This window comes from Rhopalosiphum maidis, chromosome 4 (genome assembly GCF_003676215.2).
Source record: "Rhopalosiphum maidis isolate BTI-1 chromosome 4, ASM367621v3, whole genome shotgun sequence".
Classification (NCBI taxonomy): domain Eukaryota; kingdom Metazoa; phylum Arthropoda; class Insecta; order Hemiptera; family Aphididae; genus Rhopalosiphum; species Rhopalosiphum maidis.
Genome location: NC_040880.1, coordinates 17,054,729 through 17,072,729, shown reverse-complemented (window position 1 = coordinate 17,072,729; position 18,001 = coordinate 17,054,729). Strand labels below are relative to the sequence as shown.

Sequence of the window (18,001 nt, the reverse complement as noted above, 5' to 3'; positions counted from 1 at the left end):
ATGTACCTATTATAACACTGAAAACGTAAATGTTATGTTTATTTTATGAATTGTCAAAAAAGGACGAAAAATAGGCGATTCTTATAACTTCACTATGTTAATATTATAAATTACGAATATAATAATATTAACATAATATAATGTTATATTAATTTATGTTCTTTCATTTGTATTCTATTTATGCAATTGTAATACGTCATATAATACAATCGTTAAGTATATAAATATGGGAGCATATATGTTATAAAATAAGAATTCTTAAAACAGCTGGGATAAAATAAAATAACATATTAAAGAGATAGAAAAAAGTTACAGGTTGTTGAATAACAGTTTAATTTGACCTCTCAAGTAGTTTTGAAAAATCATATTATTACGGTAAAACGTATTGAAAATATAAAATATATCGTTATATTATTTTGAGAAGTATCCGACCGTTATAATCACGTCATTGCGTTCTTACGAAAATAACATAGATACATTTAATAAGGGTTTTTTTTTTTTAGAGATTATGATTAATTATTTACATAATGTGCGCTTAGTGATAACACTTAAAATATATAGGGTTCTAATGTTCTATTCGGGTACAATGTTATCGGAAATAACCAATTAAGAATATTAAGAAAAAAAATACAATTAAATTAAAATGTGAACGTCTGACAATAAATGGCCCGTACTTAAAATACAGCTATAGTAATCCTTTAGAGCAACCGTATGAAAGATTTTACTGCTATTATTCTCATAAGATAAAAACTTTTGTAAAAAAAAAAAAAACACATGTTTTAGACATGATTTAATGGTTATGACTGCCCTAAACTGACCGATGTCTAAATTAGCGAACCGTACTCAAGTGTAGAACAGACAACATAGTACTTTTAAGGCGTTGGATCAACAAAAAACAGAACGATTTCGCTTGATGATAACCCGAACCTACAAACATTTTGTATATTACATTTATACTATTATACTGTGTAATGTATTTTATACGAGCAGTTAAGAATGAGCCTAAAATGGCACAGTTTAACTACGAGTAGGGGCAAGGATAAGGTGAATTTCCGACACTTGGATTTTTTCATTTGAATGGTTTATCCCTAGACTTGGTTTTTTAATAAGAACGACTTCTACCCCACAATTAATTATGCTCATATTTACATGAAAAGAACTAGTCTAGTTGTTGTTAGGAAAATTATATTTATATAATATTTTTGTTAACACTGCGAAGTTAAAACATAAAAACTTAAAACTTTTCACTGACTACGTTTAAAGTGAGTATTTTTTACGTAATATATTATAGGTACTGTTATAGTGTTATAAATTGTACAATATACCTAAAGCTATTCTCAGGGCCATAATTGATGGAGCGCATTAAGGGCACCTGCCCCAGCCCCACATATTTTAAAGAAACGAAATTTACAAAATTACAAATAAACTAATTATTATCTAAAACTATATTAAATATATATATATATATATATATATATTATCGGCTTCTTAAAATAAAAACGTTGATTTCCGTCTTGTGTATCATCATGGAGGGAAAGGGGATCGAAAGTTCTAGATCACCCGTCTTATCATACGCTATTACACAAACCGCTATGAAATCCCGAATGCAGAAAAAAACGACAGTTTGAACAAAGTTAATCCAATAGTTTCAGAGATAAATTGACAAAACTCAATTGCACATTTATTAGATGTTATCTTATACAGTTATCTAAATAATCATTTAAAGCGTTTTTGTTTTTTTTCTCCTCGCGTTTAGGGGGCAGACGGCGCTGCACGTGGCTGTTCAAAACGGCGAACGAAAGATCTGTTACCTATTGGTGTCGGCCGGGGCGCCATTATTAGCCGTCGACAGACAAGACCGGACGGCTCAACAGATAGCCGAACAGACCAGAGACTACGACCTCGCCAAATACTTGGAATGTAAGTACCACCCCTTCCTTTTTGTATTTATATATTGTATAGACAGTGATAATGCCGCGTAAATAATCCCAAATACCTGCACCCGGCCGCGACGACTTAAAACGAAAACTACCAAATGACATAGAGTCAAACCGTCGAGGTTAGGTAATCGTCTAGTTCTTACGATTATTTTTTAACCCATCTCGTCACAGGTTCATACATTATTATAAAGAACTACGCACTATAATTGGGGACGGTGTACGGCTACATTTCAACAATAAAAATTAATATTCTCGTGGTGTAAATGCGACCAGAAACATATTCCAAATCATTAACAATTATTACTATTAGAAAATTGTGACATTTCTTTCAATTTTTTTTAGACAGAAGACGAAACGACGAATTTGCTTAAGGACTAAGGAAAGGCTAAAACCGATACGGTCTGTATCTGTTTAAAGAACAAAAACAAAAAATAGTGTTTCATAGTAAAAGCTATAAAAAATAATAATAATAATACGATCCCGTCCTTCATATGTAGTTCACCACATGCCTATTACGCTTTTATATTATACGAACGACGATAATATTATGATACATTATATTATTATACTCGATCGTAAATCCGCATGAACAATAGCAAATATAGAAAAAACGTAGAATTCAAAACGTATACAATACAATTTTAGAACTTCTTATTCTGGTACCTACTTGAACTGTTACTGCATGCAATATTCGTTTTTTTACGCTCCTGACGTCCCTAGAAACCTATTATTATCCTCGCTATACATTCAAAATCCTTAGTGCAGACGTCATATTATATTTTGCATAATTCGACCGTATCGGTAGTAGGATTATTAGCTGCGATAATCTAATACTAGTAAGCGATTTTGTTGCGTATTTATTATGTAATATCATTATGTTGTATTATTAAAAATTAAAATATTACCCTACATATACCTATCAATGGCGTAACTAGAACCATTTTGTGGGGAGTGATATGGGTATTTCATAATATTGTCACGAGTTATAAGGAGTAAAACAAACAAATATTTATACCTCATAATTCATACATTATATTTATTTTTTTATTTAACAGTAATATTTTTAGTTTTCCTAACTAGTCAACAAAGTATGTAAAAAAAAAGGTCTGGGAGGTGATATATCACGTATATTATCCCCGTGGTTATATTATTGCTATATATTATGTATATGTCTATATGTTTTGTCCTTAACCTACTCTTAGCACAGTTCGTCTGTAACTGTAATATTATTATCATGTAGATAACACCTAAAGGGTGATTTTCTCGGAAAATGCATATTGTGTTATTAATAATATTTTTTTTACTTGACTTTAAATTATTATGATACTATAATTTTAAAAAGAAATTATTTTTTAGTGTTTTTGTCATTTTTTTATTATTATAATACATTTTAATTTCGTACACAATTATTATAAATATCAAATTCCTTAAAAAAATATTTGGCTTTGGGATATGACATTTTAAAATTTATATTGTCAAGAAAATTGTTTTATCAAAAATATGTTATAATAATTTAAAATTATGTAAGAAAAATGTTTTCATGATTACAAAAATGTACTGCAAACATTATTTCATAGTTACCTACCTATAAACAGGGACGTGGCTTTGTATTGTGTTTACAAGATCAACTAAATGTGGTGACTGATGAGTTTAGTATTACGCCAGTTATTGACATAACTTGTGTAGATTATCGTTAACCTTAAGAGTTTAATTCATATAATACGCGGAGTTTTCATGATTTATAGAGAAGTTTTAACAAAATCGTTTTTAATAAGTCCGGTGTTGGGAAAAAGAACTCTACACGATTAATAAATTGTTTAAGAATAATTTTATGGGTTAAAATAAGTAAATATCAATAAATAAACACTAATATTAATTAGATTTAACAATGCTAAGGATTAATATAATGTTAATGTAGCATATCAATGTTAAAATAAATACAATTTGATTGAAAAACTATAGTTTTTATAGTTAAAGTGAAATAAATCAACATGATTAATTTATATTTGTTAGTTATGAAATATAATTGTAATTATTATTATTTTATATTATTTAACTCGTTTAGGAAATGAAAAATTGAATAAATATAATTTAAATTGACATGAAGTTCATGCATTTTTAATAACAGATAATATAATTCTCTTAAGTTTTGATCAACGGTTTATCCAGTTTTTTCATGTATCACCTCGAACCCCCAACCATGATCTGCAAAACTATAGGATTTTTTTAGATCCTACCATGTAGACTCAAAATAAAATGGACGGTGCCTCGACTTATCATAGTAAAATTTCATAAATTTAAATGTCCTTAATGAGTGACTCTTTTTTTAAAAATCTTAGAGTAAACTAATACATATATATATATATATATATATATTATATATTATATATCTGTAATCATGTAGGACAATAATTAAAAAATTAAAAAGTAGATCCAAATAGTACGCATGAAGTTATAATATAGTTGCGTTGTTCTCGTCGACTACGCGTTTATATGATGACTTCGTAATGATGGAAATAAAAAACTTACGGCGGCGACGTCTTAATATTATATAATAATAATGTCAGCGGAAGCGAAAAACGAAATAAAAGAAATAAAACGTATATTCACAGCACACGTGTGCAAGTGTGTGTGTATGTACGTGTGTGCGCGCGTGCGCGCGAAAAACTGTGTGCAGGGATTATTCGTGCGCGATACATCCTTATTAAAATAGACCTCGTCAGAAATAATTTTGTCTTGAGTACATTGAAGCTCGATGCGGTTTTTTCGTTAAAGTGTGTATGTGTACGGCCGTCTATTGTTCGGAAAAACGGAAAACAAAAAATATGTGAGTAGCTCTTTTATCCTGAACTTTTGTGTTTTAAAGATCGACTGTAAAAATACGGGCGTCGAGAACAATGCATATATCTTATATATTATTATGTATAAAAAAAAAAAAAAACAAAAAAAATGTAAAAAAAACAATAACAACAAAACGAATCGCTGTAACGCCCCTCGTTGAAAACAAAAAGATACGTTTTCGTTGTAGGTACGCGTAGTCGAATAGAAACCAACACGTCTTGTATACTCGCACTGTTTAATAATATGCTGTCCGTTGGGCATTATTTACGCGTATACGGAGCACACAATGACGTTCGGCATACGCACCACGAATTAAGACAGTGAGTGTATGCCCAAGGGTCCATGATAAATCTGTCGTTTTGGCTTTTAAAAACAACTGCAGATACGCGTATCATTATCAGAATAAATTAAACTGCTAAAATAATAATTATTATTATTGGTTTCACGGCGCATTTTAGAGATTGATTCATTAGAAGCGCTAGTAACTATATATTATTACAGCAGAAAAAACAAAGTCGCACATGTAAACTATGCGTTCGGTATTCACACCCCGTTTTTTATCGTCGTGTATAACTAATAAAATTAATAAAATATAAACATTAAATACGAATAAATAATAATTACATATTTGTTAACCAATTATCCCAAATCCCTGGCGTACAACGCGGACCACCATCCATCTGGCCAAGTGGCTATGCATTATTATTGTTTAGCGTTGCTTTATAAAATTGGTCTGCAATAAACATGTGTCTCCCAATTGAAAAACTAAAATAACGCACCTTAGTTTAAAATAATAATAAAAACTCAATTGAACTCATTTAATTAAATTTAATAGTATATTTATTATGTATTTACATTAATATGTATATATATTTAGCCTTATAAGTTATAATATTGCAGTCAATATATCTTATTGTACTCTGCAATTAGAAGTGAATTTTACCAATTTTTAAATTTTGTTATTATTTTTAAATTAATCAAAAATCAAAAATTTAGTATAATAATTAATCAGTATAGACGATAATACTACAAGTATGTTTAAAAAAAAATGTGATATATTTTTCATATGAATTTCGAATTTCCCTAAGTTCTTTAATTTTTCTAGATATACCTTGTAAATTATGCTAAAAATACTAACTTTTAAATTCCAACAATCTTTTCTAAAATTATAATATTTTTTTCAATGTATAGTTTATTAATTATTATTTATACTACCCTTTTTTCAAGTACATTAAGTGCAGGAAGTGTGCGTTTCATTTTACCATAGGTTTCAAATAACTTAATTCAAATACTTACTTTATAATATAATAACGTCATACAATTCACTTATCAAACCCAATAACTCGTTTTAATTATCGTATTCGACGATCTTTTTTTAAAAAAATTGTGCACGCATAATAATTTAAAATACAATTTTAATTCATTCGTATATTTATAATCATCACAAGCGTTAATACTTGTTTTTTTTTCAGAAATGTTTTTAATTAATTTTAGATTCAAACACAACTCATCTATTCCAATATTTTTTTATGGCCGATCCTAACCAATTTCCTATTTAATTACTCACGGCCACTCCTTACTAAGTTGAAGGTATACTATACTGGCGGGATGTATCCGATAAAGTGTTGAACTGATGTTACAAAAGCTTAACCAAAATTAAAATTAATTTTAAACTATATTCATTTGAACTGTCAACAAATATTAATTCAAAAATCATTTGTGCTTGAATAATAGGTAGTTATTAAAAATTAAATGACCATCAGATTAAAACTTTAGCATCCCTATACTATATATATAATACGGGACAAAATTCACCGATACAAAATTAAATTCCTACGTTCGTGACAATTTCGCATTCCATAACTCCGCGAATCCTTTCGATGGCCTAAATACTGAAAAACAAAACGTCCAACGGCGTATACAATATTTTATAGTTACGTGATTTTATAAATCGATCCGACCGACTACTACGAACTCAAGTACAAAGTTTGAATAATCAACAACCATGTTATACGTACAGCACAATGTTCTTCAACATCATCGTGTAGACGTGAAATTTTTTTGCATCATTTTTATTTTTATTTTTTGCTTTTGCTAACTACATCGCATAACGTAGTCGTATCCAACGAAATGATGCGTAATACACAGGAAAAATAAATCGGAATCGATTACCACCGTGATGACGTAATTTTATAAGAATATTGGAATCCAGCAAAAATAATAGGTACACATTAGCCGTTAAGTCTGCATTAGTATGATTTGATCGGGGATTTTTTTTTTTTTTGTCTAACTATATTTCAAAGTCTCGATGGTCAATCCCTCTCGGGTATTCTCTAAAATAGTAAAATCAATTACGCATCAAACAGGTTACGTTATGTATCCGTCAAAAATATATATATATACATTCGGCTGCGACGCATATTATTATAATGAATTAAGAAGACGTCCACAAATTGTATGTTAAAACTGTAATGCACGAAAAAGCACCACTTAATTAGCTATTCACTGTTGTAAAGTTGAGTAACACAAATTTTTACACGATATAAAAGACTATATTATTTGCTATGTTGTGGTTTTTTTTTTTTAATTTAGTAACGATTTAATATTACAATAACGTCAATAACGTTATTATACAACGTACTTAACTAATTTAGAAATAAATGTAGATACATAACTTATTGAAAATATTAATAAGTATAATAACTACATTTTGACATTATTGAACTTTTGAAATTTTAAGCTAATTACTAAATTATAGCATCACTCAATAGAGTATGGAAAATTCTCAAAATAATTTAAAGCATATTATAAGTAACCTAGGGTAAATAATTACCCTATGCCCTGTGCGCGTCACCAAAGGTTTTAATTATTATCAAAAATTAATAAATATTGTATTAATATTAAATTTTACTTGTATGTAATTATTATAATAAAAACATTATTTTTAAATACTAAAAATATACTAATCATTCTTCCGATATATTTTTAATAATAATAGTTTTTTTTAAAGTTTTTTCGTTATATTATGAGTGCAGTTCGAACAATTCTCGTTTCTATCCCAGAGTTCAGTATGACAACAATAAGCACAATATGGTCTTATTATCGACACTTGCTATACAACAGAACAACTTGGCTGACTTTTTTGACTAATGATATAAAAAAATAACTATTCAATACAACTAAATATTGTCATCTTTATCACGTGTGCATGCACTTGGTTTCTTATATATTATTTTAGCTCATGCAGTCAGTGCCGAACTTAGGGGTCTCAAGCCCCCAAGGCAGCTACTAAAGAAAGGGCCTTTTAAAAAGATATTAATAAAAAATGTTTTTAATTTGCTTTTAAAAATGTATAAAATACGGTTCCGATACACTGCTGTATCACTATATATAAATAACAATATAGTGTAACATAATATTAATTTCCAAGTTACTATACCTACCTACCTTAGGTTCATAATAATATTCTATACACGAAATATTTCTTCATGTTGACCTATTTTGTGTGACATTTTTTTTTTTTGGTACTTGATCAGTGCGCCGGTTTAGCTAACCTAACTTAAGGATCCCTACTCTCTAGGCAGCTACCTAGTTGGTTTGCCTAGGCGGAAGTTCGGATATGATATAGTAGATTTTAATCTAGCCCCCACCCTAACTTAAAAGAATAGTTACGCTACGGGTTCATTTTTACACAAAACATTTTTTTTATTTATAATATCGTAATTATCCAACAACCAACAATTACAGTGCTGATGTGAGGACTACTTGTAAATTGTTTGTAGTCGATATTTAAATATAATTAAGTAATTTAAAACTTTCTGAAAATTTCGTTAACCTGTCGTTGGTAGTATGGTGAGATATTTTGTCACTTCAATATTTTTTCTTTGATACCACTGCCTATTGTATCGATTTATTGTATTAAACACTAATAATAATAATAATATTAAAGCTTAAATATTCAATTTTTTATAATAATATGTTAGTCAATAACACGTTATTGACACGATAAATATGTGTATATATGAATCATGAATAGCACCTACATGTGTATAATGTTTTTATAACTAAGAAAATTTCTCACCATCGGACCAATGAAATATAAAAAATAAACGTGACCTACAACGGGTTTAAAATGACCGAATTAATTATCATAGATTTCATATGAAAACCCCAGTAAAACCATATTATATGAGTATACATATATTATTTTATATTAATACATACATTTTTTTTTTACGACCAATATCCCGCATAACATTATATGGACGTGCCATTAACGTGGTGTTGTGCTCGCTTCATGACTATTATGCGAACGTAATCTACTCTTTTCGATCCCGGTCGCGCTGCCTGAAAAAGTTTGCGCGAACATTAAACACCATCGGAAGAGCACGCTGCACAATAATAATGGTCTCGCGACGATTCCTGATCGTTTAACCGTACGGGACAAATCGTGTAGGTATAATATTCCCTTCAATAAACTCTGATAACAGTGCCCCGTGTGTACACGCCACCGGTGTGTTATTATGGTCGTTATAGACATTAATACGTACACGGTCGACTCGGCAATACCGTTGAACAAAATATGTGTATATCGGAGAAACGGACGCGTTTCAACGTAAAAACCAAATCTGTCACGCTGTAATGACTTTTCTTCGGGTTTGTTATAATTTATTGTATTGCCTACACACGATTGTCGATTACGATGTTATATTAGATGCGTAGGTACCTCTAACCTCTATAAATATTAGGACACAGTCACCTCTTAGCGGTTTATGCGGTTAAGACTCTTTAAATCATAAGACAATTTTGGACACACATCGTGTTCCAGACGTGTCAACCTACATAATATATTGTGTCGGTAACGATATTTTGTTAAAATTCCGTTTTGGGGACGTAAGGGATAAAAGTAGTAACCCGTTTCGCGCGTATATAAACTAGGTATACATTGAGTTGTCCGGGTTATTAATTAACCATATTCCTTAGGTTTTGTATTTTAAGTAAGTACTTATAAGATTTACAGTAAAATCGTATTTGAAACTTAATTTGTATAAGTTAAAACTTACTTGACGTGAAAAATATCGGTTTGATTTGAACTGAATGCAGTGGGAACACAGGGAATATCTAAACGTATTGTAATTTCTATCGAGTGACCTGTATTTACATAAATCGTGTAATTGATAATTATTAATCATGAGGTAATATTTTAATATTGTTCAATGGTTAATAATATAATATGTAATATAACTGTTATGCTTAAGCTTATAGTATAGATTTATAGCGTTTTCCATCTATTATGTTTAATTAATTTTCCGTACGCGCGGACACTGACACCACGCCCCACGGGTGTAATTGGCAACTGCGCTTCACTGGTATACGATAATATGAAATGGAATATGTTATCACTTATCAATATTATTATAATATAATTTGCGACCGTCAAAGCTAATGGTGTCATTTCTCTTCACTCGTGTAGACATTATAATGTACACTGCGTCACTGCACCATTATATTATATAATATGGAATTCGTGTTGTAATATACTGCACTGATGGTTCTAATTAATATTTATACTTGTGCAGTCGCATGGAAAACGTTATAGGAACATTTTTATAAATATAAATTATGGCTGACGGAACTTACTGATATCGTAGTATACCTACGTTTTGAGTTTTGGTGTCAAAAAGTGAGAAATATTATATTTCATAATTATTTTGAATATGATTCTTGTATTATTATTTTTTTAACACACATATAATTAAAATTCTAAATGCAGCAATAAGCCGTGTAAAGTAAATAGCTGAAATACGGGATGATACAGGGGTATCACTGGTATCACTTTAATACCCCCTTGTATGAAATTAATTAAATTATTTAAATTATTAAAATAAATTTGATAACAAAATCGTATTAATTAAACGTTCTCAGCGGTAGTTCATTCCCAGAAACGATCAAAATGTTCGCATTCCGAGAACAGATCAACGAATCCAGGTTATTTCTAACTAACTGACGATACCTATTACAGTATTTAATATTTATACGAAAATATCAATACAAAACTTCAGTGAGAGTACCTATAAGGCTAACTTCCCCTCCTCACCCTTCAAATAACCACGTATAATTATTACTAAGAAGAAAAACTGACAACCATTTGTCACGTCCATTCTTAATATTGCGTACCATGTTAATATATTAATCTATTTCGTAAAACGAAATTATTTGTTTCAGGCCAAGCTCAGTTCGTATCGTTTGCAGACCAAACGGAAACATCGGTTTAGACGGCGGCTGCGTCTGAATTAGTCGGCTAAAACTAACATCAAACACTATCACTAAATTCTACATTTTAAATTTATATTATTATTATTATCATTATAATTATTATTGTTATTAATTAATCATATTTTTATTCACTATCCGTCGACGCGTACGTCGTTTTTGATAGTCTCCGTGGAATCGATAAAAATAAGAAAAAATATATATATATATAAAGCACACTACAAGTCAATTAGAAAAAAAAATCGTATTTCACGCCAACGTATACGTTTTCCCCATACCTACTCGCTCTCTAAACCCTCTCCGCAGAAGTCGTATACACCTCCTACATAGGTATATATTATATATATATAATATACACACATACACATACTCCTTTTCGGATGCATTTATCGCATTACACGTTTGAACGGTTACTTTATTTTTTTTTCCCCATTTAACGCTTTAGTGCATTATATTCGTCGCGACGACGAAGCACACACGTCCCGCGAGTTTTCTTGAAACCGAATTATTACATTTGGCGCGGTCACGCCCCCGTCACTATACACGAAAACCACAACGACGAAATACGACGGTTCGTGACCAAAAATAATACAATGTTTATTAGGTATACAATAACGTATTACACACCTTAACGCGCGTCTTCGTTTTGGAACAGTATTTTAATTACGCATTTGGACTCGCGTACGTAGATCAGATGGGCAAATAGATACCTGAAAAAAAATATCTTAACGCGACAAAATAATATTATCTACTACAGTCACATCGATGTTTTCATCCTAAAGTCTAGATACACAAAATAAACAAAGGAAATTCAATACTATAATTCAAAAAGTTACTGAATTCGTTTTTTATTATTTTTCAAATAACTATTGTAATAATAGTGAAACCGCATTGCACGCTAACCCTATAGCCTTATACGTTAGAAGTAAAATACTTCGTTATTATTATTTAACTCGATATATACAGCTATAATAGACGTATCACTTGACATGATAATAATTTATCTTTGTCGTCAGAACTCATTTGCATAAATTATTAATTGGTTTTGTTAAATTAAAAAAAAAAATACATCTTAAATACGAAGCCCATCCCCGATGTACTTACATAATATTGCTGTTTGCAAAACCTTTCAAAATGTTCCAAGTGTTTCTTGTCAGTCTCGTCACGCGACGTCCGCGAACATTTCGTGTGCGACGATTTGTCGAAATTCTGGATTGACGTCGTAGCGACCCGCTCTTCGTCGTATTATACACGACGACGGCGGTCTACTCTCGATTTTTGAACGCGATTTGGCGACTCCTAATCGATATAATATGTAACTGTTTTCGCCGGCGGAATAGCCAACGATCGTTTCACGTCAGCACGACCGGCAGAAAATCGGCCGAGGGATGCCGGGCCCTTTGACCGCAGTTTCAACAGATTTAATGACGATAGTAATATAGTATTAATAGTAGGACAGCTATATACGATCGATATGCAGTATAATAATGATCAATGCGCGAAACGCGTCCGGCAAACCGACCAAAACGTTGTTATACCGTTATGACGGGAATATCGTTATAACAATATAATAATAATTATTATTATTATTATCATCGAGCGAGCGGTTCATCTCGTGATGAGGTAAACGTCGTTTGGCGTGCGCGTTCGTCTTCTCTCCGTCACTGTCGCGAGAGGGTCTCCAGCATTCGCGCGTTGTCTTTGTGCCGCCGAGCGTACCGCGGAGAATCGGTGCCTCCAGCGAATTTCCGTCTTCCCGTCCCCGCTGACGACCTGTGCCGTAGCTTATATTTCTTTATAAATTATATAATATTCTCCTTCGCCCGCGAAATAACAACCGCGTCAACCACGTACGACAGCTCGGGGCACGACGACGAAATAACAACACTGCGGGCGCTGACGACGAGTGTATGAAAACAGTTTGCGTTTTTCTAGTTTAGAACTCGTAAAAACTATACCGCGAACGCCTCCGGAAGGCGATCGAATAATGACGTTAGAAAAACACCTGTGCGGTACAACTTAATACGACACTAACCCGCCGTGCCCGTCTACGTCAAAAATGTCGTTTTCGTTGGATGCGAAACGGCCGAGGGTTGCAAAGCCCCCGAAAAAGGCGTGATGACGATCATGGCGATGACGATGATGATAATATGCAGACAATGATATTTTAGCCGCTTCCGGTGTTGACGAATAACTCGCGCCACTATAATAATATAATCACGTCCGCCCCCAAACTATGCGATAATATCGCAATAATAATAATAATAATAATAATAATAATAATACGTAGGTATTGTGTATAGCCAATGATAAATCCCAAATCGCCAGACCTATTGTCGCGATATCGACGTCGAACGATGAAATATGTATAATATTCTTTCAAACATAAATTAAAAAAGACAGATATTAATATTATATGATTATTATAACCATCATAGTCGACGATATATATAGTGTATATAACATATATATTATATATACACGATAGTCGACGACCGTTTTTCTTTGGTCATGTTATTATTCGAATCGTTCGAAACTCCACTTCGTCTTCTGACTGCAGTGCTGTCACTCCTCTCGGCGCATCTCGACCTAACCCACACACCAGTCGGCCATGACGTGCACCCGTTTTTCGATTTGGCGGCAAAGAAACGAAACCACTCGAAAGACCGAGAGAGAGAAAAATGTTACGACCATAGACTGACTTTAATAAACTTTTACCATTGTCTGTCATCCATGACGTTATTATTATTATTATTATTATTATTATTATTATCATATTTTAATATACTTACCGTTTGACATGAGACGGAAATCCCAACAACTATACATGACCTATTGTGTATCCGTCTTACAATAACGCAGAACATGACAAATATTGCGTACAGAATAGTCCATTTCAACGTTGAAAGTTAATATATATAGGACAAATCGATTTTCGAACAAATTTGAAAGTAAAAAATAGTATTCAAGGCATTATGTAAGCTCTTTTTTTTATTAAAATTTAAATTTTAACAAGTTATGCGAGTATTTTAAAAATTATTATTAAGTTTAGATAATTAAAAAAAAAATGCTCATAACTCGAATCGAAAATAAAACAAACTCTAAGCTGGGAAATGGATTATTCTTAACATATAAGACTTGTTATGTTGTATACGTTTGTAAGACAGAGACGATACAATAACACATACATGTATGACCATGACACATTCCCTTGAAGAAAAACGAAACTGAAAGAAAAATTAAACAAGAAAATGTGTATGTCCACACGATTCCGTTTTTTAATTATAATATTGTTATTGTTTTTTTTTTGCACTTAATGAAAAGTTACTAGCAACTACATTAGAGCACTGTGAGGAAAACAATGTACTTTAAATTCTTTATTTAAATAATTATTTGTTCTAGTATTTGTCATTAATGATTAATATATTCATCGGTACATATTATTATTATTATTATTATTACTATTACAATATATAAATACTATTTTTTGAAAACCTTAGGCTATTCTATTTTTAAATTTTATTATTATACAAATGTTATTGAGTTCGTATTATTTATAGTAGGTAACAATTATTATTATTATTATTATCTATGTATTTAAATATATTATATAAATATATTTAAAATAATCGCCTTATTCGAAATTTTAGATTTAAGCCTTGATTACGATTCTTTTCGTCGTGAACTTATGAACACCAATACCACTGTTGTTACTATTTTATCGAGCTATTACTGTGATTTAATTTTGTTCTTTAAACCTCTGTCCACCTTAACTAACATCTTCTAAGTGACATTTGAATGTACATACATATTATTTACATAATTTATATTGTTTTTTTTTTTTCTAAAGCACTTCCCGTTTGTATATAAATATATATACGTATATAATAAATAAAATCGTTCAAACATCGAGTTACAGAAATGCTGGGGATGATATTATTTTAATATAATATGAACCTCACTGTTTTTGAAAACGGTAACTCAAATGGTTCTGTGTGTAATAAATAAATATTTAATCAAAAAAGTAGACTACCCACCTACGTATATATTATTATTATTATTAGATAATGTTGTTATTCGGTAGCTTTCGAGGTACCATTTTTTCGTTGATTTTGATTTACACCTGTACTAAATGTTTGTAATGTTATTTTTATTGTTATTATTCGACAATCAAAACGATTATTATTTAGAATAATTGATATAGAGTAGTGGTAGAGATTTTTGTTTAGTTTTACGAGAGTTTATTATATTATTATATATTATTATTATACTGTTCTTTTTTTTAAAAAAAAAAAAATTATATTCACTTTGATAAAATACGTTATTATTAATTATTATATAAAAATATTATATACACGATAATATATATATATATAATATGGTATTCGTACCAATGCATACGACGAAGATGTGAACGGTAAATCTTATAGACAGTCTGAAATTACTATGTTATATAAAATCCCGATTTAATAATGATATTTATATTTTATTCGGATTAACATTGTTTTATCAATTACCTACCTAGGTACCTACCTATACGCAATATATTATATTTTATATATGCCTAATATTAATAATTATATATGATATTATATTATATGGTCATCTACTGACAATTTGACAAAAAATAGTACTTGTTATTTCGTTAATTCTTCAGAACCTACTCGCCTAGATTTACAATTATAGATTACAATTTTACTAAAGTATTAATCAGTGGTGCTGATAACAAAATAATAAAAACGATATTGGTAATAATTGGTAAACACATTTTTTACAAACAAGTGTTTTATTAAAAAAATGCGTCGTATATGTACAAGTTAGACAAACTCAAAATTCTGATATAGTAGCATTTATTTTTTCGGGATGATCAATATATCTACTAACAATACAAATGTAATCTACATATGTCTAACATTCACCAATGACTATGGTGTACGACGACATTAACCGGTGACTGTCAGCATTCACCAATTGCGAACGTTTACAGTAATATATTAATATATATATACTTATATATACGTAAATGGGTATAGGACAAATCCTTATTTATACATTCAGGACTCCTGCTAGCTATCATCTACCACTATATCTATTGATTTCTAATCCAACCCTCCTCAATCCTCGTAGATCATTCAAATCTTACTCGGCCACGTCTCTCCGCCTAGTTTTTATTCTTACTGGGACACGACTGGGTGTTTTTTCTCTACTGGGATCCTTTCTTAAACAGTTTTAAGTAGTGGGTTTTGAGTGTTTTGACTTCTCTAGACAGAGGCATGTTTAGAGACATGACGCTCTAGATCAGTGTTTCCCAACTTTTTTACTCGTGGAACCTTTGCAGGAGCCTAAACATTTTGTAGAACCGCAATATAATTTTTGGAGCTTTTCTATGTTCAAATCATAGTTAAAATTAAAAATATTACTAATTAATATATATTTTCCCAAATTTCTCACGGAACCCTTGGCACTGGCTGACGGAACCCTAAGGTTCCGCGGAACACCGCAGTTGGGAAACACTGCTCTAGATTTTAATAATGTTTACCTTTTGCCCCTCGCCCTTACCTGAAAGTAAATTAATACAATAAATAATAATACTATAATATTAAATTTAGATAAACAAGTAAAAACAGCAAATGACCAAAAAGCAAAATGTAGTAATATAAATTACATATATTATAAATTTTTCTTAAATTTAAGACGCTTTCGTCAAGCTTTGTGATCAAAGGTACATCATCGTAATTTAATGTATTAATGTTTGATTTGTTACAATTGGATAAAAGTTTAAGCATTTTTCAATTATTTTGGAACTTACGTAATATGGTTTAATTCTTGTATATCATAAGAATATTTTGTTAGTGTTTCTTGTGTTACAATAATAATGAACAATCGCCAACAAGTTTGTTTGACTTGATATTCAATTTTTTTTATTGTTTAGTTATTTCTCTCAAAATTTAAAAACATTTTAAGAGATTTTTTCCATAGTTGAGTACCTACAAAAATATTATAGGTAGGTAAGCACTTGCTCTGACTTCAATTACTCTTTTTAATTGTTATCTGCTAAAAATCTGTACCTAGATACTCAATAATCAATAACTACACTGATAATGTATTATATAATTAGATAACGAGAATTTAATAATACATTTAAAAATTAATTTATAAAAATTATATTAATCAATAAATGTATGATTGTTTATTATAACACATAGAACAATAGGTAATTACATCGTACCTAATATCTCCGTATTGTATGTTGCTATTGCATTAAATACATAGGTATCTACATATTTACTTTATTTTAAATTGGAGCAAATCATCCAAAAAATATAAAAAGGGCTTAAGCACCAAACAAATTTTATATAAAACAGACCCGTTTCACACTTTTCATTTAAGTACCTATCTACCAACCATACAATATCCAACATCCGTTACATTTTAGCTCTTATCTAGAAAATATATTTAAAAAAATAAAATCAATTTGTATAGGCGCCTAAATAAATTATAAAATTGTATGCAAAAAAAATACCATGTAAGTATACTTATTACTTAATAATTAAGGCAGGTACTCGCAATAATTATACATCTATATTAGAAATGTAATTAAAATAATATACACTTATATTCAACGCATTTATTTAAAATAGTTTCATGATTGTAAAAACGATGAAGACTACCTATTTATGGGGATAATAATAATTTATTAGCTCGATGGTATTTCTTGACATATAGGTTAAGCGCAGTCATTCTCAAAGTGGGCGTTAATAGTATTCAAGGGAGTAGTATAAGACCCAAAAATTACTGTTTTTAAGATACGATATAGTCTACAGATAGTCAAACTTAAAAAATTTTAGGGGCTGGAAAATTCTTGATTCTCAAAGTGAGCGGTGGATGAAATAAGTTTGAGAACGTATCCGAACTTTGTGTCTACAATACTTAAACTTAATAAGATA

The 18,001-nt window shown here is 30.3% G+C and overlaps 1 protein-coding gene across 6 annotated transcripts in view; it reads left to right on the top strand.

The window, feature by feature from the left end:
* The window catches only part of LOC113549517 (eye-specific diacylglycerol kinase), a 201,050-nt gene extending 186,502 nt beyond the window's left edge, over nucleotides 1–14,548 (top strand). For all 6 annotated transcript variants that reach the window (XM_026950860.1, XM_026950861.1, XM_026950862.1 and 3 more), the window contains 2 exons: nucleotides 1,757–1,920; nucleotides 11,007–14,548. In XM_026950860.1, the coding sequence (XP_026806661.1) occupies nucleotides 1,757–1,920; nucleotides 11,007–11,056 (214 nt within the window). In that variant the 3' untranslated portion in view covers nucleotides 11,057–14,548. The remainder of the gene's footprint in view (nucleotides 1–1,756; nucleotides 1,921–11,006) is intronic.
* The last annotated feature ends 3,453 nt before the right edge of the window (nucleotides 14,549–18,001 follow it).